The sequence below is a fragment of the Nerophis lumbriciformis genome, linkage group LG30 (genome assembly GCF_033978685.3).
Source record: "Nerophis lumbriciformis linkage group LG30, RoL_Nlum_v2.1, whole genome shotgun sequence".
Lineage (NCBI taxonomy): Eukaryota > Metazoa > Chordata > Actinopteri > Syngnathiformes > Syngnathidae > Nerophis > Nerophis lumbriciformis.
The window spans coordinates 6,939,953-6,963,360 of NC_084577.2; the positions used below are offsets into that span (position 1 = coordinate 6,939,953).

Consider the following 23,408-nt stretch of genomic DNA (forward strand, 5'->3'; position numbering starts at 1 on the left):
AACATATGAACGTCACACCCCTTCTCGATCGACATATTTTACAATCAAGCGAAACGCAACAAAAATGCAACAAACACAGCGATATATGAACGCAAAGGGGAAAAAAACACCTACAATTTGATATATCACTAAGCTATAGAAATTTACTGTAAAAATGTCCTTCCGCGTCTGTCCCTGACACCCGCATTTCAGGCTGGCCGCTCTGGAAACACTGTGGAAACGCTCCCCACCCACACTGCTTGGTGCCTCGTCTGAGCTGCTGTGACTTAGATTACCATAGTAACTAGTATATAATGCAAAAGCGCAGATTCCAACCATTGAAATACTTTGTATAGTTCAAGACTTACGGTCATTTGAAAACATCACTGCACATCACAATGGCAGCTACAGTTTCCATTTTTAAGATCTAAAAAAAATTATATTTGGGTATGTCCGGCGGGCCAGATTGAAAAGCTCAACGGGCCGCCGGTGTACTGTATTTTTCGGACTGTAAGTCGCAGTTTTTTTCATAGTTTGGTGCGACTTATACTCAGGAGCGACTTATGTGTGAAATGATTAACACATTACCGTAAAATATCAAATAATATTATTTATCTCATTCACGTAAGAGACTAGACGTATAAGATTTCATGGGATTTAGCGATTAGGAGTGACAGATTGTTTGGTAAACGTATAGCATGTTCTATATGTTATAGTTATTTGAATGACTCATACCATAATATGTTACGTTAACATACCAGGCACGTTCTCAGTTGGTTATTTATGCGTCATATAACGTACACTTATTCAGCCTGTTGTTCACTATTCTTTATTTATTTTAAATTGCCTTTCAAATGTCTATTCTTGGTGTTGGGTTTTATCAAATAAATTTCCCCCAACAATGCGACTTATATTCCAGTGCGACTTATATATGTTTTTTTCCTTCTTTATTATGCATTTTCGGCAGGCGCGACTTATACTCCGGTGCGACTTATACTCCGAAAAATACGGTATATGCAAGGGGGCTGGGGGTTAGTTACAAAGGACTGTCAATCAGATGCTTTTCCTTGTGAGATCAGGCAGTTTGATTTCTCACCGCCAAAACAATAATATATGGACTTTACATGTTTCACATCGTAGTATGTGTACACATCATTCCTGACAATAAGATCATGCTACTTCTGTGTTAGACGCGTTGCAAGTAGTCTCAATAAAGGTGTTTTTTTTTAATAAACTTTAAAGAGACCTTTTATAGTGTACTTTTTAGTCTACTAAATTGACTGTAAGTTTAGCTGACTAAATGTGATGTAATGTCAGTGACTAAAACCAAATCAGTTTAGATGACTAAAATGTTAGTAAAAATACAGTATTTTTTTTCTCAAAAGACAATAAAGCTAAATTAAAATCTGTTGTCAAAATTAACACAGCTTGAAATAACTTACTGTGTTGTTAGTGCTACAGATCCCGAGAGGGACAAGCGGTAGAAAATGGATGGATGGATGGTTGACTTGACTGACTTGTGCATTTGGTGTAATTTGTCAGTGTTTTATATTAATCTGAGAAAATTGATCAGTTTAGCGTAGGGTTGGTTGTTTTATAGGCAACAACTGAATTCCATCGGTACTACCGGGTATCGGTTCACGTAAAATAAAACGGTGCCATATTTCCATGCCTATGTTTCACGTGACATTAAATCCGGTTGCAGACTCGTCATGTCTGGTTGCAGACTAAACACCATTTCAAGGAAACAATCACTCAAGCAACACTTAGAGGCGCACTCAGCCAAACTCCCTCTAAGTACTGTTGCAATTTTCAACACCAACAAAGCAATTATGATTTGTAGAAAAGGCTCAAACGTAAAGTAAGGGTCCACTTTTCCAAAATGTGCGAGCTTGATGCTAATTTACGTTGGATTTGGCCATAGACATGCTTAAGCGTTTTGTATGCCCATTTCAACACCTCCAGATTTGGTAATTATAACTACAACTAAGATTAACATTACAATCTAACATCTAGTGTGTAATAAGCACAGTACTTACAGTATAAACAAGTTATAGGATGCAACATGACTCATTCAGCTTCATGGAAACAGCTACTTCTTAGTTAGCCATAGATAGCCTACACCAGGGGTCCCCAAAATCCGGCCCGTGGGAAGTCCCAAGTTAAAACAAAGTAGTTTTTTTAAATGATTAATTACTACTATTATTTTTTTAGTTGATATATATATATCTATATATATTAACTTTATATATATATATATATATATATATATATATATATATATATATATATATATATATATATATATATATATATAAAGATGAGGTTTATGTGGTTTATCCGTTATACGGTGCTCAATTGAGCGGAATATACGTTAGGTCAGGAAAAAACATAGAGGCTATTTCATCCCTACAAGCCTGTTTTGCGGGTTTCTCTGCTCTTTAGGGGATTTTATTACCTGCAAAACAGGCTTGTAGGAATGAAATAGCCTCTGTGCTTTTTTCTGACCTAACGTATGTATATATATATATATATATATATATATATATATATATATATATATATATATATACCGGTATACAAACCCCGTTTCCATATAAGTTGGGAAATTGTGTTAGATGTAAATATAAACGGAATACAATGATTTGCAAATCCTTTTCAACCCATATTCAATTGAATGCACTACAAAAACAACATATTTTTTTTGCAAATAATAATTAACTTAGAATTTCATGGCTGCAACATGTGCCAAAGTAGTTGAGAAAGGGCATGTTCACCACTGTGTTACATCACCTTTTCTTTTAACAACACTCAATAAACGATTGGGAACTGAGGAAACTAATTGTTGAAGCTTTGAAAGTGGAATTCTTTCCCATTCTTGTTTTATATAGAGTTTCAGTCGTTCAACAGTCCGGGTTCTCCGCTGTCGTATTTTACGCTTCATAATGCGCCACACATTTTCGATGGGAGACAGGTCTGGACTGCAGGCGGGCCAGGAAAGTACCCGCACTCTTTTTTTAAGAAGCCACGCTGTTGTAACACGTGTTGAATGTGGCTTGGCATTGTCTTGCTGAAATAAGCAGGGGTGTCCATGAAAAAGACGGTGCTTAGATGGCAGCATATGTTGTTCCAAAACCTGTATGTACCTTTCAGCATTAATGGTGCCTCCACAGATGTGTAAGTTACCCATGCCTTGGGCACTAATACACCCACATACCATCACAGATGCTGGCTTTTGAACTTTGCGTCGATAACAGTCTGGATGGTTCGCTTTCCCTTTGGTCCGGATGACACGATGTTGAATATTTCCAAAAACAATTTGAAATGTGGACTTGTCAGACCACAGAACACTTTTCCACTTTGCATCAGTCCATCTTAGATGATCTCGGGCCCAGAAAAGCCGGCGGCGTTTCTGGATTTTGTTGATAAATGGCTTTCGCTTGGCATAGTAGTGCTTTAACTTGCACTTACAGATGTAGCGACAAGCTGTATTTAGTGACAGTGGTTTTCTGAAGTGTTCCTGAGCCCATGTGGTGATATCCTTTAGAGATTGATGTCGGTTTTTAATACAGTGCCGTCTGAGGGATCGAAGGTCATGGTCATTCAATGTTGGTTTCCGGCCATGCCGCTTACGTGGAGTGATTTCTCCAGATTCTCTGAACCTTTTGATGATATTATGGACCGTAGATGTTGAAATCCCTAAATTTCTTGCAATTGCACTTTGAGAAACGTTGTTCTTAAACTGTTTGACTATTTGCTCCTGCAGTTGTGGACAAAGGGGTGTACCTCGCCCCATCCTTTCTTGTGAAAGACTGAGCATTTTTCGGGAAGCTGTTTTTATACCCAATCATGGCACCCACCCATTCCCAATTAGCCTGCACACCTGTGGGATGTTCCAAATAAGTGTTTGATGAGCATTCCTCAACTTTATCAGTATTTATTGCCACCTTTCCCAACTTCTTTGGTACGTGTTGTTGGCATCAAATTCTAAAGTTAATGATTATTTGCAAAAAAAAAAAATGTTTATCAGTTTGAACATCAAATATGTTGTCTTTGTAGCATATTCAACTGAATATGGGTTGAAAATGATTCGCAAATCATTGTATTCCGTTATATTTACATCTAACACAATTTCCCAACTCATATGGAAACGGGGTTTGTATATATATATATATATATATATATATATATATATATATATATATATATATATATATATATATATATATATACAGCCCGGCCCCCAGCCACATTTTTTTAACCCAAAGCGGCCCCAGAGTCTACACAGTACTGCCATCTAATGTCTTTGAAATGCAACTGAATTGCAAATTAGAATAAAATATAATAAGAAAACAAGATATAACAACTGAACAGCACAGTTAACATAATCAGCTCATTTTTAAATGTTACATTAAAAAAAACAACCTTATCAAACAATTAACTAGAACACATACAAAAATACTTATTCTCAGGCGCCAGAAATTGGTACTGTATTAGTTTAAACGTGAACAGTACTTACCGCTAGTTCAGCAGTACTTCAACCTACAAGTACCCCAACTTACAAGTGTTTTGAAAAATAATCGGTTTCTCAACTTTTTGTTATACTTTAAAAAGGAACTCCACATTTTTTGTAATTGTTGCCTATCATTCACAATCCTTATGTAAGACAAGAGCACATGCTTTTCTTTTTTTATGAATTCTATTTTGTAAATAAACATTGGCAAAAGTCAGCAAACAATAGAGGTAATGTGTTATGTTCTATTCCACTTATAAGCACTCTGAAAAACCTGAATCAACGCTTTATATACACAATGTAAGTATATATGTTATGTAGTAACAAGGCACATTCATAACGACTTGTAATATTTATGTATTTTGGTCATTTTAAGCGTACAGTGCCATATTGATTTCACACATAATGATCGCTTTTCTATTCAATAACAACCACCAATAATGCAGATTACTAAAAAAACAATTACTGTTGGACAAATGATGATCCAGAACCTGATATTTTTGAGCATGAATATAAGGAGGATAATTTACAAGTCTTAGATGCTGCATGCTCATCAGATCCATCTCTAGTTAAACACTAAGCATCATGTCGCAGTATTGCGAAGTGCTAAACAAGAAATACATAATACAAAAATAATAAAACAATCAGATACTGTACAATGTCTGCTCTCACTGGGATGCCTTCTAATGGAATGTTGATATCTTCCAGTTTAGATGAAGAAATAATAGATTTTTTTTTTTTTAAAGCTGGCCGCAAACAAGCTTTTTTTTGTGTGTGTGTGTCTTTCTCGCCATCTCCCCTAAGTTGAATGTCAACACTCTCTTTCCCCACAATACTGATTTTGGGAGATAGCACAACTTGGAATATCTGCATTTTTAACGTCATTACTTGTTGTTATCCCAGCTATGTTGTCCCTCTTCAGTAATTTAGTTCATTGTTCATGTTGGTTCTAAAGAGGCAGGACAATGCCAATCAGAACAGACTATAAAGGTTTTCGATGTCCTCTTAAGTCTGCTGAAAGAGGTAAATTAATTACAATAGTAATACGACATGGACTACAGGGATTAGGTGAAACATCTGGTTGACTGGTGCAGAACCAACAACCTGGTCCTGAACGTCGACAAGACCAAGGAGATCATCGTCGACTTCAGGAGGCACCAGTCCAGCCACGCTCCACTCTTCATCAACGGCACAGCAGTGAAGATCGTAAGCAGCACCAAGTTCCTGGGGGTGCAGATAACTGACAATATGACCTGGTCCCTACACACCGTAAAAAGAGCTCAGCAGCGCATGCACTTTTTGCGTCGGATGAAAAGATCACAGCTCCCTCCCCCTATTCTCACCACATTCTACATAGTCACTATAGAGAGCCTGCTGACCAACTGCATCTCTGTCTGGACTGGAGCCTGCAGTGCCTCAGACTGGCAGTCTCTGCAGAGAGTGGTGAGGACGACGGAAAAGATCATCAGGACTCCTCTTCCTGCCATCCGAAAAATCGCAAAAAGCTGCTGCCTGACCAGGACTCAGAAAATCTGCAAAGACTCCTCCCACCCCCACCAACGACTGTTTTCACTGCTGGACTCTAGAAAGAGGTTCCGCAGCCTCCATAGCAGAACCTCCGGGTTCTGTAACATCTTCTTCCCTCAGGCCATAAAATTCTTGAACGCATCAAAATAATCCCCTCAATTCCCCCCAACATAAAGACAATATAATATACATCCATAAACGTGGATGCAAATGCAAAAGTGCAATATATTTATCTGTAGAGTAATCTATTTATTTATATCTGCACCTTATTGCTCTTTTATCCTGCACTACAACGAGCTAATGCAACAAAATGTCGTTCTTATCTGTACTATAAAGTTCAAATTTGAATGACAATAAAAGGAAGTCTAAATCTAAGTCATTACTTAGTAAAACAACTACACTATACTGTATTACTGTATTGTTTTTCAAACAATATTTCTTATCAAAAAGTTTGTTATTCTTTATAAAAGGCATGTTACATTTAGTACAGGTTAAATTGATTTCATTTAATTTCAATGGGCAGGGCTGATTTCAGATACAGGTGTTTTGAGTCAAGAGCTCGGTCGTGGAATGAATTTAATTTGTAAGGTGAGGTACAACTGCACAACAAACAGGCGGAAAAGTGTTTGAGCCTACATGAGCTGTAGACACGTTGGTGTGCGCCATCTCTGCTGAAAGATGGCTTGGTATTGAAATAATTTAAAAAAGTAGTGTCATTTCCAAATCAAGTCACTTGGCATACTGAGAGGTATTTATCGTCTCATGCTCCAATTGGCAGTAATTGATACATGACCGCACTCATTGTCTAAGGCAGTGTTTTTCAACCTTTTGTGAGCCAAGGCAGATTTTTTTGCGTTGAAAAAATGCGGAGGCACACCACCAGCAGAAATCATTAAAAAACGAAACTCAGTTGACAGTAAAAAGTCGTTGTCGCAATTGTTGGATACGACTTTAAACCATAACCAAGCATGCATCAATATAGCTCTTGTCTCAAAGTAGGTGTACTGTCACCACCTGTCACATCACGCCCTGACTTATTTGGAGTTTTTTGCTGTTTTCCTGTGTGTAGTGTTTTAGTTCTTGTGTGGCACTCCTATTTTGGTGGCTTTATCTCTTTTTTTGGTGTTTTCCTGTAACAGTTTCATGTCTTCCTTTGAGCGATATTCCCCGCATCTACTTTCTTTTAGCAATCAAGAATATTTCAGTTGTTTTTATCCTTCTTTGTGGGGACATTGTTAATTGTCATGTCATGTTCGGATGTACATTGTGGACGCCATCTTTGCTCCACAGTAAGTCTTTGCTGTCCCCCAGCATTCTGTTTTTGTTTACGTAGTAGCCAGTTCAGTTTTAGTTTCGTTCTGCATAGCCTTCCCTAAGCTTCAATGCCTTTTCTTAGGGGCACTCACCTTTTGTTTATTTTTGGTTTAAGCATTAGACACCTTTTTACCTGCATGCTGCCTCCCGCTGTTTCCGACATCTACAAAGCAATTAGCTACCGGCTGCCACCTACTGATATGGAAGAGAATTACACGGTTAGTCTGCCGAGCTCTAGACAGCACCGACACTCAACAACAACACATCATTTGCAGACTATATTTACTGTTTTGGAAAAAAATATTTTTAACCCAAATAGGTGAAATTAGATATTCTCCCACGGCACACCAGACTGTAACCCACGGCACACTAATGTGCCGCGGCACAGTGGTTGAAAAACACTGGTCTAAGGGAATACACATTCTGTATATCTCGGGCGGTAGAGCATGGTGTCCAGAAACCGCAGGGTGGTGGTTTCGAACTCTGCTTTCTTCCTAGACGCTCTTGTCTTCTTGGGCAAGACACATCCATTACTTTGCCTTCAGTGCCGCCCACTTTGTTGTATAATAAAAGGTGAATCACTGTTTGGTGGTAGTCTAAGAGGCCGTCGGTGCAAATTATCAGCCTCGTTTCTGTCAGTCTACCTCAGGGCAGATGCAGCTTACCACCACCGGTGAATGAATAATGGGATTCTGTAGGGTGCTGTGGGTATCTTGAAAGGTGCTACATAAATCAAATCCATTACCAGTATTATTGTACATGCTGGAGATGTCCAAAGTGCGTCCTTTTTTTTGGCCCTCTATATATTAAAAAAACAAAATAAATCTATTATTAATTAGGTATATTAAGAGCGTGACTCTTTGGGCACCTAACAATTTAATATGATTCTGATTCCTGGGGTGACGATTCATGCATCGATTCTGATTCAAGAATCGATTCTGTATTCAAACTGATTCTCGAAATGTACTATTTGGTCTAATAATTATTAGAAAACTATTCCAAAACAAGTAACAGGTTAGAAAAGGTCCTTTTGGTGCATGGAAATTGTCGTAACCCGATGTCCCGGGTCATGTCTTGTGTTGTGTTTTGATTATTATTTGCAGTTTATTGTTCCGTTTTGTCCCCAACACTCATTCCTCTGTTTACTTTTTTTGTTGCCTTGGGCACTGAATGGACACATCGGTCTACAGTTTATAATTAGTAGTCCCATCTGTCTCCCTGGACCTTTTTCAGAGATGTGTGAAAATGGAAAAAGATGAAGAAAAAAATATATTTTTTGTTGTAATATATTTTCTGTAGGAGAACAAACATGACAGAAACCTTCCTAATTGTTAGAAATCCCACTGTTTATGTTATACATGCTTCACTAATGAGAGTATTTGGCAAGCACTATTTTGTCCTACTAATTTCAGCGATCCTTGAACTCATCATAGTTTGTTTACATGTACATTTTTCTCCGACGCTGCCACTGAAAGACGTGTTTTATGCCACTCCTTTTTTGTCTCATTGTGTCCACCAAACGTTTTATGCCGTGCGTGAATGAACAAAGGTGAGCTTTGTTGATTTTATTGATTTGCTGGAGTGCTTACCAGGCATATTTGTTCAATCCATGACTGCAAGCTAACATGCTATTTAGGCTGGCTGTTTGTACATATTGCATCATTATGCCTCGTTTGTAGGTATATTTGAGCTCATTGAATTTCCTTTACTTATGTCCTCTGTGTATTTAATTTATATTTGCATGTTTCATGACTCTGCATCATCGCGTGGACATCGGGGGCGGTACCTCTGGATTGGCAGACCGGGGTGGTGGTTCCTCTCTTTAAGAAGGGGAACCGGAGGGTGTGTTCCAACTATTGTGGGATCACACTCCTCAGCCTTCCCGGTAAGGTCTATTCAGGTGTACTGGAGAGGAGGCTACGCCAGATAGTCGAACCTCGGATTCAGGAGGAACAGTGTGGTTTGCGTCCTGGTCGTGGAACTGTGGACCAGCTCTATACTCTCGGCAGGGTCCTCGAGGGTGCATGGGAGTTTGCCCAACCAGTCTACATGTGCTTTGTGGACTTGGAGAAGGCATTCGACCGTGTCCCTCGGGAAGTCCGGTTGGGAGTGCTCAGAGAGTATGGGGTATCGGACTGTCTGATTGTGGCGGTCCGCTCCCTGTATGATCAGTGTCAGAGCTTGGTCCGCATTGCCGGCAGTAAGTCGGACACGTTTCCAGTGAGGGTTGGACTCCCCCAAGGCTGCCCTTTGTCACCGATTCTGTTCATAACTTTTATGGACAGAATTTCTAGGCGCAGTCAAAGCGTTGAGGGGATCCGGTTTGGTGGCTGCAGGATTAGGTCTCTGCTTTTTCCAGATGATGTGGTCCTGATGGCTTCATCTGGCCAGGATCTTCAGCTCTCGCTGGATCGGTTCGCAGCAGAGTGTGAAGCGACTGGGATGAGAATCAGCACCTCCAAGTCCGAGTCCATGGTTCTCGCCCGGAAAAGGGTGGAGTGCCATCTTCGGGTTGGGGAGGAGACCCTGCCCCAATTGGAGGAGTTCAAGTACCTCGGAGTCTTGTTCACGAGTGAGGGAAGATCGGTGCGGCGTCTTCAGTAATGCGGACGCTGTATCGATCCGTTGTGGCGAAGAAGGAGCTGAGCCGGAAAGCAAAGCTCTTAATTTACCGGTCGATCTACGTTCCCATCCTCACCTATGGTCATGAGCTTTGGGTTATGACCGAAAGGACAAGATCACGGGTACAAGTGGCCGAAATTAGTTTCCTCCGCCGGGTGGCGGGGCTCTCCCTTAGAGATAGGGTGAGAAGCCCTGCCATCCGAGGGGAGCTCAAAGTAAAGCCGCTGCTCCTCCACATTGAGAGGAGCCAGATGAGGTGGTTCGGGCATCTGGTCAGGATGCCACCCGATCCCCTCCCTAGGGAGGTGTTTAGGGCACGTCTGACCGATAGGAGGCCACGGGGAAGACCCAAGACACAGTGGGAAGACTATGTCTCCCGGCTGGCCTGGGAACGCCTCGGGATCCCCCGGGAAGAGCTGGACGAAGTGGCTGGGGAGAGGGAAGTCTGGGCTTCCCTGCTTAGGCAGCTGCCCCCGCGACCCGATCTCGGATAAGCTGAAGAAGATGGATGGATGTTTCATGACACATTATCTGTATTTAATATTGGCTGCATTTCTCATAGTTGTTTGTGTGCCATGTTGTTCCAGACCACAGCAAACGTTACCCAGTTTGCAAAGATTGTAATGAATCCATTAGAAGAAGACAGCCCGCCGTTTCCTTTAACTTGGACAAACACATCTATACCTTTGGCCATTCTGAGCCAGTAATTTCCAGAAGTTATCTCATCCTGTGAGAAGCCTCCATTTTACTAATGATTTCCAATGTTGCAAAAATGTGTAGAATAAAAATTAAAATACAACATTTCTGTCAACGAAGATTTGCGTCAGCCTGCGTCACATAGTCATTTTGATAGTAGGCTAATATAACTAATATAGACACTAACATCATGTGTTGTCTTCATTATAACACTTATATAAGGCTTTTGGTTTTTTGCAGCTCCATACAGATTTGTTTTTTGTATTTTTGGTCTATTATAGCTCTTTCAACATTTTGGGTTGCCGACCCCTGCCTTAGTTAATCACTACCCTTTAAATTCTTTGTTCACCCAGCCTTAGTCGCGGGATCAATGTTTGCTATTCGCAACAGTTATGTTTTCTTGTTTTTGCCACGCTTAAAGACTCTTATGCTGTTCCCCCTTGGTGTTTGTTTGTGCTTTGGCTTAACGCTATGCGAGCATCTAAGTTATTGTATTTGTTGCCTTGCCTTGTGGAATTTCAATCAATTTTGACCTGCACACTGCTCCTGCCACTTCCTGCTTGGTTTTCTGCATCTGTGAGAACACAACACTCATAGCTCAGCAACCCCACGATTGCAACAGAAATGTCCTATAAACGTCCTCTTAAAAATTAGTTTTTTTTAATTTATTTTTTTAAAACAACAACACTTTTTAAAAATTATTTAAAAACGTACTTTTTTTATTTCGATTTTTTTAAATTATGAATTGATTTAGACGCTGGATAAATAAGAGTAGCGATTCGGACGTGAATTGATTTTTTTTCTACATGTTTATTATTGTAAATTATGCTAGTTTGCATTGTCACATGTAACCCAAAGCTAAACTGTTAATATTTTGTCCAGATAGCTTAACCCAGGTGTATCACGGGAAATTATGCATTTTCCTCTTAATTGGAGTGGAAAATTAATATTTATTCACTACATACAATGGTGCTGATCTACTAAAGTTTTTTTTTTTTTTGTCCTGTCCGGCTTCTTAGGCAAATTGTATTGTTGATGTACAGAAAAGAGAAGTGTGGGATACTTCTCTTGTTGCCTTATTTGTATTTGACTTTATTAAATGGATGTATATTTATTATTTGGCGCAGCCAGATTGGAGCAGGAGGGGATAGAAAGAGGAGGGGGGGGGTTAAGAGGGGAGGAGTATATTTACAGCTACAATTCACCAAGTCAAGTATTTCATATATGTATATATATATATATTTATATATATATATATATATATATATATATATATATATATATATATATCAGAAATACTTGACTTTCAGTGAATTCTAGCTATATATATTTATTTATTTTATTATATATATATATATATATATATATATATATATATATATATATATATATATATATATATATATATATATATATATATATATATTTATTTATATAAATATATAAATAAAATAAATTATTGAATTTCAGTGTTCATTTATTTACACACACATAACACTTATCTACTCATTGTTGTACTTGAAAGACTTGATCAAATACACAGTAAAGAAAACACAGTTGTTCTACTAACTGTATTGTGCTTGCTGCTTACTAAAAAAAAAAACACTTACCTTTCACTATTTGAGTAGCCTTTCTTCTGCCATTTGCGTACTGGCGAGCGATCTCTGAATCCAGGAACATATCCTTCACGGATTTGTTTTAGATACCCGCAAATGAGAATGGGATGTTGCTTCCAGCTATCAGCATAGCCATCTTTGTCTCGGCATAAATTACACCCTCGGGTCTCCATTTAGCAAGGTGGCCCATAATACTGGGCGGGGACAGGTGCTGCGTTGCCGCCACTTTGTGCTTCGCTGACCGTTCATGATCGAGTATATTCGTCCGCCCACCGTGTTCAATGGAGAAGTCTGATCTACAAAATTTACAGGCAACATACCCCTTCCCCTTCGAACTGTCCTGAATAAACTGAAATTCTTGTTTCCATTCGTTTTGGAACTTACAAGCGTATTTCTTCATCTATCTCGTCGTCGGCGTCGCCATGGCTGTATCTTCCTCGTTCTTCTGCTTCGTCTCCTTGTTGTGTGCGCAGTTGTGCACTCTCTAAAAGCCGTGGATGTTATAACGTGATTGGGCAGGCACGCTGTTTATATCGTGGGAAAGCAGACGTGAGAACAGGCTGTCGACACATCACTCAGGTCCGCATGGAGCTTGAGGGGGCGTGGCCTCCAGCTGTGGCTGTAAATCGGGAGATTTTCGGGAGAATATTTGTCCCGGGAGGTTTTCGGGAGAGGCGCTGAATTTCGGGAGTCTCCCGGAAAATTCGGGAGGGTTGGCAAGTATGGCTCTCGCTCTCTCTGTCTCTGTCTCTGCGCCTCCCTCACGGAATGCTGCTGCTTGCGCACGCCTCCACAATTTGTTTGGTTTTCAACCCCTTCTTAACTCTGTAACTCTGTACAATGCCGGACATTTGAGGTATTTAAGAAACCCCGCCCGGACAGCCCCACAAAAGAGGATATGTCCGGGGAAAAGAGGACATATGGTCAGTCTATTAAATATACAAGTAGGTGGTCCACGCTCCATCAGTTTGAGTGTCCTTAGACTGAAAAACCTTGAAGACCCCTAGTGTAAATGTAGTATTGCGACGTTCCTTGACGGAACTTGCATGCCCAAAACAAATAAACTATGACCAGTGCAAAAATTACTTTTATTTAATTTTGACAACATGATGATTAAGAAAGAACAAACATTTTTCCAAGGCAAAGAGGAAAGTAAATTGAAGTTTTAATCATTTTTCATATAGTTTAGTTTACCCATATACAGTACCCAAGTTATATTTTTATAGTGAATCAAGAGCTATTAAAGGTTCATTAAACTCCTTGGCTTGATGGGGCATCTAAAGCGTACTTTGTTGTCATGCAACTCTTCGTATTTGTGGCGACGATCAAAACCATCAGATGACCTAACCTGAAAAAAGGATACATACTGATTAGTAATATAATATTAATGTATGGGATATAACCCGCATATATATGCTATTGTACAGCCACATAACGTCAATAGAGAACATAAAACTACAAAACCCAAAACCAGTGAAGTTGGCACATTGTGTAAATGTTAAATAAAAACAGAATACAATGATTTGCAAATTCTTTTCAACTTATATTCAATTGAATAGACTGCAAAGACAAGACATTTACTGTTCGAACTGAGAGACTTCATTTTTTTTGCAAATAATCAATTACTTAGAATTGAACGGCAGCAACACATTGCAAAAAAGTTGGCACAGGGGCATTTTTACCACTGTGTTACAAGGCCTTTCCTTTTAACAACACTACGTAAACGTTTGGGAACTGAGGAGACCAATTTTTTAAGCTTTTCAGGTGGAATTATTTCTCATTCTTGCTTGCTCAACAGTCCGGGGTCTCCGTTGTGGTATTTTAGGCTTCATAATGCGCCACACATTTTCAATGGGAGACAGGTCTGGAATACAGGCAGGTCAGTCTAGTACCCGCACTCTTTTTCTACAAAGCCACGCTGTTGTAACACGTGCAGAATGTGGCTTGTCTTGCTGAAATAAGCAGGGGCGTCCATAATAAAGTTGCTTGGATGGCAACATATGTTGCTCCAAAACCTGTATGCACCTTTCAGCATTAATGGTGCCTTCACAGATGTGTAAGTTACCCATGCCTTGGGCACTAATACACCCCCATACCATCACAGATGCTGGCTTTTGAACTTTGCGCCTATAACAATCTGGATGGTTCGCTTCCCCTTTGGTCCGGAGGACACGACGTTCACAGTTTCCAAAAACAATTTGAAATGTGGCCTCGTCAGACCACAGAACACTTTTCCACTCTGCATCAGTCTATCTGAGATGAGCTCTGGCCCAGCGTTTCCGGGTGTTGTTGATAAATTGCTTTGCATAGTAAAGTTTTAACTTGCACTTACAGATGTAGAGACCAACTGTAGTTAGTGACAGTGGTTTTCTGAAGTGTTCCTGAGCCCATGTGGTGATATCCTTTACACACTGATTTTTGGTTGACTGACTGTTTTTTGATGCAGTACCGCCTGAGGGATCGAAAGTCACGGGCATTCAATGTTATGTGCAGTGATCTCTCCAGATTTTCTGAACCTTTTGATGATATTACGGACCGCAGATGGTGAAATCCCTAAATTCCTTGCAATAGCTGGTTGAGAAATGTTCTTAAACTGTCGGACAATTTGCTCACGCATTTGTTCACAAAGTAAAGACCCTCGCCCCATCCTTGTTTGTGAATGGCTGAGCATTTCATGGAAGCTGCCTTTATACCCAATCATGGCACCCACCTGTTCCCAATTAGCCTGTTCACCTGTGGGATCTTCCAAATAAGTGTTTGATGAGAATTCCTCAACTTTCTCAGTCTTTTTTGCCAAATTCCAAATGAGCTAATATTTGCTGTGTAAAAGGCTTCTCAGTTCCATCATTAAATATATTGTCTTTGAAGGGTATTCAATTGAATATAGGTTGAAAAGGATTTGCAAATCATTGTATACTGTTTTTAGTTACGATTTACACAGCGTGCCAACTTCACTGGTTTCCTGGTTTTGTATAAAAGCTCAACCAAAGCAAGTTTGGAAAAATGGGAAATAATGCAAACCATAAGTACTTCAATGGACATTATTCTGTTTAAATCATATTTGTATTAGTTTTAATGATTGTTTTTAGGAATGATTCCCGTCTTACCTTTGTGCATGCAGTAATCGAGTGGACATCTAAAACGTACACGATAATCAGAGCACATTCCCGTTATCTGGTCTGAATTTCTACAGATGAACCCACTCTTAGTGTCAGCTCTGCAAGAGAACATAATTCAGTGAGAACATTGTGGGGCATCCACCCTAATATTGGGCTGAAGAGATTGTTAAAGGAGACAAGTTATGTAAATTCTTCACAGATTAAAACTGTTCTCAGGTGTCCTTTTTTAAAATGCCCCAAGCACTGAAATATTAGAGAACCCTCAAATAAAACCCTCTATGAAACAGCCCTGTTTAGAGCATCCGGGAGATGTTACTAAATGGTTTGTTGCAATATGTAATAACTTCATGTTACTTTCTGGTTCCTTATGTATATTAGTACGAAGGTAAAGTCCTTACATCTTATTCTGGCTGCGGTGGCTTTGCTAGTGACTGATAGTATGTGACGTTCTATGAGGTGTTTATGGATCTGTTAAACAGAAGGTAGCGCGAAGTTGATGGGATTTTAATAAATACAAGTTAAGTTGTACGATTTTGCAAAACATCTGCAGGGTTCATGCCCTGCACCTTTTGTTACCTAAGCAACTAACCAAAAATCATTCTCGTTTCACAACGTATGTTGCTGGGAAGTAACATTTTCTGAAATAGGCAGCTCACATAAAACAATCTTGCTTGTGTAATTTCACACTCAATGAGTGAGCAGGCATTCAACAAACCTAAATACAGTATAACCTGTTTAATTTAACGCCCATCAGACTGGCGGACTGGCATTAACTTACACTGTTGTCAACATAACTGAAACTGAAACTGTTCATTGCTTGCACATATTTGGCTAAAGACATCAGTAGAATCGGTAATAATAAAAGGTTTTTTGAATCAACGGTAGCTTATTGACATGGATTTCCTCCATGTGTGCATATTTTTGTTCAGATTTTTCTGTTTTCATATGCTATTGTATACTTTTATCTAACTGTCTCTGGTAACTTAACTACGTAGACTTTAAAGCTTTTGTACAATGGCTACAGTTCAATAAATGTAAACATTTTTTGAAGGTGCAAGATGCTCCCCTTCCAGAAAGAACAGCTAGTACTTACACAGCAACCACATCGCCTGTTGAATGCATGCTTAACCCAGATGTAGTTTGGACTTCAATATTAAGTGGTGCTTGGCAGATTTGATTTGGATTTTCGTTGTACAGGTCCTTAAGAGTCTCATAGTCTCCAGTACCAGAGGGGTTGTCTCTATCAAACCAAGAAGTCCAGCAATCTGCAAAAGTCATGTCAAATTGAAAGAGCTATTAATACCAAGATCGCAATAGCTGTTAAAGTAAAAAACAACAACAACTTTAAATTAGTTAATTTCCTATTTTTCTTTGTCTGGCATATACAGTAACACACTTGTTTATCTTCCTAATCTTATCATTATTGTTGAACAATGAGAATACTTTGATAAAACATCACCTGTGAACTGATTAAAAATAACTGATTTCACACAGCGTCTTTTTTGCAGAGACCAAGTAGAACACAACACATAATTTTTTTTCTAAAAATACCACTCATGTCAAAGATGTGCGATATTACAAATATGTTCTGTTTTTGTCGACAGACTCGACACCCATACAGTTGGACTGGCTGGCTCATGTCGACACACGCAGTTGTTTTTCCTGTGTTCTGTATCATTTTTCTGTCCTTGTGCTCTTATTTTGGATATATCTCCCATTTTACTCCTTGTTTTGCTGCATTTTCTTTTTTTTGTGTAGTTTTCTGCCAGCGCACCTGTTTTCCAATTCCAATCAAGTCTATTTAGGTTTACATGTTGCTCTTTTGCCAGCAGTGGATTATTGCCTTTTTGTGCAAGAGTTACACTGGTGCATGTCTTGCGCAAGCATTATGTTTCTGCCCTTTTTTCTCTCTACGTAATGAATAGCATTTTTGACATGCATGCTACCCTTTGTCTCCGCATCCTGGGGTCATGCCATCAGCCTACATGCGTCACCGTGACAGAATAATCCAGCCAACAAGTGACCTTGTAAAGACCACTTTTGGTAATGTTGAAATGGCGTTTTGGACCAAGCACTTCCTGGAGTAATTGGAGGCCAGTTTTGTGCAGTACCAACTAAAGCTAAGCTCGCTTTTTCTCGACCAAATAGCCAGCCAGCTCCCACGAGTACCAAACCCCGGCTTACCAAAGCCCAATTCCCACCAGTACCTACACAAGGCTTTGCCTCTTCCAAGACCCGTTTCTATTTATGTACAACATGTATGATATGGAACTGACAATGACGCCAACAGTCGCTATGCGCCATCATTCCGCATACACATGTAAAGACATTCAACCATTGACACTCAAGAGTGAGTCACCACACTACCAGCAATTCAAGAAAGATACACACTCTGAATAATTATTACTACTTCATATTAAATATTCAAATGATTACCTTTAAGGCAGAATTTGAGAGGGCACTTAAATCGTACACGATAATCCAAGCACTGGCCTTTTTTCTGGTCTGAATTTAGGCAGATGAATCCTGTGGTTGTGTCAGATCTGCAGAGGACAAGAGATTCAGTTGCACTTAGAATGATTCAACCCCTGTTAATGTCATTGATTTACAAAATGTATACTTCAATAGGTGGCAGATTTCCGTACATGATGACTGTAATACAGTGGACCCCATTGAAGTAGACATCCCTCAGATTGGCTGACTCATTTAGACATAATCAAAACTAGCCCTTGTTTGTACATTTACTTTTGACTGTGACCTGACACATCAGGAGAATAGTTGACATTGTTTTCTACTGTTACATTGTGTAGTGACATTGTTCACTACTTCAACACAGAAAGGGAAATAGCTTCTCAATGAGACTTGTGGTTGCTCACTCTCAGGAAAATACTGCCCCTAGTGTTTTGGCAGAGATTCACAAGTCACGCCACCACAAAAATGCTACAACACGTTTAAGACGCCATCAGAATGGCTGTCGTAATGCTGCTTTTTACACAATGAAGCCTTTAGACGGGTGGTTGACATTAACTTGGTTGATTTAAGTAGGTTTGACTGTATTAGTTGTGTAGAACTGAACTATTGCACGTTTCTAAACTGCAAAGTGTGTTGAATCATTTTGAGTGCAAATGTACATTTGTTTGAAGATACATTTATATGTTGTTGTTTTTTGTTTTGTTTTTAAAAGGACACAAACTATCTTAGCTGCATTCTCGTCACCTCTTTTTTCTTTTGATCTGATTTCCTAGATCATGGCAACCTTGTCTACAGAACTGTCGGTTTTTACTAATGACCTCAATTTTATATTTTCTTTATATTTCTATATTTAATATTTTTTCATTCAGTGCTTACACAGAAATGACATCTGAAGACACAATGGCTCCAGATGTTGTCTCGACGTCAATTTGGTATGGCTTTTGACAGATGTATCCTGGGTATTCACGGCGCAGGTCAAGTAGAGTCTCAAAGTCCCCTTTCCCACTAGGGTTGTCCCGGTCAAGCCACTTAGTCCAGCAATCAGAAGCTAATGTCCAGGAGGAATAAGGTGGTTGTTTTTTGTTGGAGTTGATGTTGCATGCAGGGTAACAGAAGACAAAAACAAATTAATTGATTAAGAATTCTAAAACAAAGCTGAAAACAATATTGAATGAAAAAAAAATACCAACATTGACACTGGGAAAATCCTGGGTCATATTTTAAATCTGATTCTTGCTATAATCAATCCTGTAAATAAGACATGTATTTCTCTCTAAAGCTCTAGTATTTTAAATAAGGAAATTGTGTACTGTATTTTGATTGTCAATTCTATATGCCGGAAACTGTATTCATCAAAAAGGCAATTATAATGATTTGTAGACGTCATACCCGTTGGGTCGTATGCATCTTCTTAGTAACTTGACATATAGTGTAAGAAATAATGAGAATGTCTGCCTACAATGTATGTTAAAAGGGCTAACACATGCATGGGTGTCCTTTAACCGCATACAGAAAATGTAAAGGATATGGAAAGCCACTTTGTACATTAAAGATGCTAAAATCTATCTATGTAAGTCAATATATGCTAAGGCAGGCAGAAAATGGCCATGGCCACTCTTTGGACAAATTTGGCGTATAAAATGAAAATGTTATATTTCTACATAAGTCAAAGCCAATATACTGTAATGTATGCAGCATCATAGTCATTAATGGATCCAATTCAAATGTTCTCTTGTGGTACCTGAAGCAGAAGCAGGCCAACAATAAGCTTTCCTCTGCCCTCAAAGGCTCTATTTTAATTATGAACTAAATGTCTGCATCGTTGCTTATGGTCAAAGAACATTCCGAACAACAACAACAACAACAAATTATTGATTGACTCAGTCATTCTTTAAAGACAAGGCTTTTGGTACAGTTCGACTATTTTGCAAGTATAACCTTGCCAGTGGACTTCATGCCTTTAAAATTTGAGACCTCATATGCAGAATAAACACAATATAGCCTGCTTACGAGAGCTGCTCTCCGGTGTCCTGGCTTGCACTTCATTTCCTAGAAAAAGAAATAAAAAGATAGAGAAAAAAAAAAAATGAAGGATCTAACAAGTGGAACACATTAGGGACATTTGTGATATTTATTATTCTAAATGACTCTTAATTAAGGTCAAATATGTGGTATGTTACACTTAGCATTTTTGCTGATAGGCAAGAACAGTTCAATTGTAATAATGGACACCTACTTGAGCATTGCAATTATTGATTGGCTTTGGAATAAACTTCAATGGCAAAAAAAATACACACACACATACATGTACATACATACAAACATACATACAGTATACCTACTCAGTGGCCTAGTGGTTAGAGTGTCCGCCCTGTGATCGGTAGGTTGTGAGTTCAAACCCCGGCCGAGTCATACCAAAGACTATAAAAATGGGACCCATTACCTCCCTGCTTGGCACTTGGCATCAAGGGTTGGAATTGGGGGTTAAATCACCAAAAATGATTCCCGAGCGCGGCCACCGCTGCTGCCCACTGCTCCCCTCCCATCCCAGGGGGTGATCAAGGGTGATGGGTCAAATGCATGTGTATATATATATATATATATATATATATATATATATATATATATATATATATATATATATATATATATATATATGTATATATATATATATATATATATATATATATATATAATATACGGGGATTTTTGGAGAAGTCATATCTCGTACAGTCTCATGAATATAGAGGGAATTAATGACTTTTAGTCATGCACAAAGCAGTGTAAAACACATTTTAGCACATCTAAAGTATTGCTGACACACGTGTCATCATGGTTTCTTACGGGTTACTTGAAAAGTGGGTGAGGCTCCTGTTAAAATCTCACAAGAGCTCATCCCACCCCTAGTTTTTACCCTAATGACTTTTATAATTTTGTTCTTTCACATGGTGTGTCAGCATATGCAGGATGATACTGTACATAAAATTGTGTTACACAAGATTGCATTACTTAAAAACGATCTTACCTACAAGCAGCGCCACAAGCAGCGCCACAATCATGGCGTACAACTGCAGGATAAAATATGATATTAGGACAATGCATAGTGTTCTGTCAAATGGAATCTTCATATTTATGTCAAGTTGATACATTACCCATCTGATCATGGTTGGAGATGTCATGTTTCTATCAAGAGAGGAGACAGTTTCTTTTATTTATTAAAAATGATATCAGTAATCTACCACGTAGTGAATGCCCTGGACTGATCAATTGCTGAGCTAATAATGACTAATAATGTTTTTATTTTAAATATTTTGGTATGGATTATTTGTTTCAGACATATCTTAAAATGAGTAGGAAAATGCAGAGTTTCATGAATGTCATGACAGGTTTAGATGCATTTACTCAACTGTGGTTGGTATTATTTCCTTTTCCAGCGCTCTTATTTCCAGTGCTATTTCCTGTTTCTTTAACTATTCTGGCCTGAGCGCTGTTTCCCACAACTGTCCTAGATTGGCAGACTGAGCACCCCTGTTTTAGGTTGCCAATCAGAATTTTGTGTGTGCTACCGTTTTCTGTGCGCTTCCCAGTTTCGTTTTCTACATTAAAGTCATGTTTACCTGTGCACCGCTGACTGACAGTCTATTGCTGATCATTCATTCACTCCATATCTTAACATGCTGACAATTGTTTTCATTTAAATTTAGTTCACTTCCCATGTAAAGAAAATTATTTTTTAAAAACGATAGTTAAGAAAAATAACAGTATATACTATAGTTATAATAATGCTTCCACTATTGACTTATCTTGAAGCAATTGTTATTTAAAACCATTTTTAAAGAAAAATGAATTTAATTTAACAATGTAAGAAGTATACGATTGTTTTTTATAAGAATACAATTTGATTTCAAGAAAGAAAGCATCATGATGTTTAAAAATGATAAAACATGCAAATAAAAATGTGAAAGCTCTTACTGTTCAGGATGCTGCTGTTGGTTGTCCTCGGTCTAAATGATGAAAAATGCACTGCCTTAAATACTTTGACACAAAGGAGGTAGCCAATCACTAGGAACATCCCACATGATGGGACGTCACACTCCCAAATATGCTGAAGCTACAGTTAGAGATTTCAAACTTCATTACAGATAAACAGAGGGTTTATCAAAGTTTTATGTTCACTTTTACCAGTTTGCTAAGCATACACATTTTATGGGAGTGGAATTTCTGTTGAATCATCGAGCATCTTAAAAGACAGAAAATACAACTGGACCTCATTCAGATGCAGAGCAACTCGTACAGGTATGTCTTGTAAATCTTGTAAGTCTTGTGTGACTTGAATGTCTCGTATGACTTGTTGATCTTGTCTATTTCCCTTCTTCCCAATAAATAAAGATCAATGATGAATGTCAATTATATTTAACACATGGTATTTGCTGCCACACCACCAATCATTGGTCAGATTAAGATGCATTGTGAACCTGTTGCAGTGCATGTTGATATATGACAGGAATGTGTTGATCAGATGATGTATTTTCCTAAAGCTTTCCACACATTCTCTAGGAGTAGACGACACTGCAAATGTTGGTACGTTTTACTTGAGATGTTTAATGATCATTGAAAGATTGTGCCTTTAATTTGTTAATAACAATTACAGGAATAAATAACAGGACAAATGTTTTAGACAAACGTTTTTTTAATCTACAAATTCAACAATATATAAATACAACAAGATAAGACTGTGTAACAATATCAACCAAATATTACAATTACAGTAGTACCTCAACTTACGCGCTCAATTGGCTCCATGACTGAGCTTGTGACTCAAAACATTTGTGTCTGTCCCTGAGCAGCTATGTGGTTGACTCTCCAAGGAAGCTTCTGGCACACACCTCCACTGGGTAAAGATTTACATTCCTTACACTCTGTAACCAGGTCAGCATATCGTCCATCCATTCATTTGTTTTACAATTTGAAAAGGTCTTACATATGTTGGGGTGCTAACCGTTGCAAGATTTAAAAAAATACAATTTTAAATTTAATTCTAAAATGAACTGCCAGTAAATTGATTGACTGAATATTTTATTAGGTCAAAAGTGTAAAGCAGCACATTTACATTTAAAATACTATGTCTAGCAGGTCTGTCCAAAAAAGTAATCTTGTCTTGTTTCCGTGGGGGTCCTATTCAATTCAAGTCAATGACATATATAGTGGCATCGACATTTCAAAAATCATCACAAAAAATACAGGGAAAATAACTCCATATGTACATCAACAAAAAGAACAAGCAATAAAACATGGAATAAAGAAAATAAAAGCAGAATTAAAAAAAAAACAAAAAAAAACAGCAATATTCACAGCAAGGGACGGAAGGCTTGTCTGTCTAATCCAGGGGTCGGCAACCCAAAATGTTGAAAGAGCCATATAGGACCAAAAATACAAAAACAAATCTGTCTGGAGCCGCAAACAAATTAAAAGCCATATTACATACAGATAGTGTGTCATGAGATATACATTGAATTGAGATGACTTAAAGGAAACTAAATGACCTCAAAT

The 23,408-nt window shown here is 38.5% G+C and overlaps 1 protein-coding gene across 1 annotated transcript; it reads right to left on the minus strand.

Moving 5' to 3' along the window:
• Positions 1 to 13,406: 13,406 nt before the first annotated feature.
• On the minus strand, positions 13,407 to 21,857 carry LOC133572531 (uncharacterized). The gene is made up of 9 exons (XM_061925338.2): positions 21,831 to 21,857; positions 21,011 to 21,041; positions 20,884 to 20,926; positions 19,869 to 19,907; positions 18,735 to 18,906; positions 17,823 to 17,929; positions 16,480 to 16,651; positions 15,375 to 15,484; positions 13,407 to 13,615 (listed from the first exon to the last, which is right to left on the minus strand). Exons 2-9 carry the CDS (start codon positions 21,035 to 21,037, stop codon positions 13,611 to 13,613), a joined length of 675 nt encoding a protein of 224 aa, XP_061781322.2. The 5' UTR covers positions 21,038 to 21,041; positions 21,831 to 21,857; the 3' UTR covers positions 13,407 to 13,610.
• Positions 21,858 to 23,408: the final 1,551 nt, after the last annotated feature.

Coding starts and splice junctions, on each gene's coding strand:
- LOC133572531 (XM_061925338.2), bottom strand. CDS start 21,037: ATGACATCTCCAACCATGATCAGATGG. Junction 17,930..18,734: donor TCTTCAGATGTCATTTCTGT/GTAAGCACTGAA, acceptor TGTCCTCTGCAG/ATCTGACACAACCACAGGAT. Junction 15,485..16,479: donor ACAGGCGATGTGGTTGCTGT/GTAAGTACTAGC, acceptor GTTCTCTTGCAG/AGCTGACACTAAGAGTGGGT.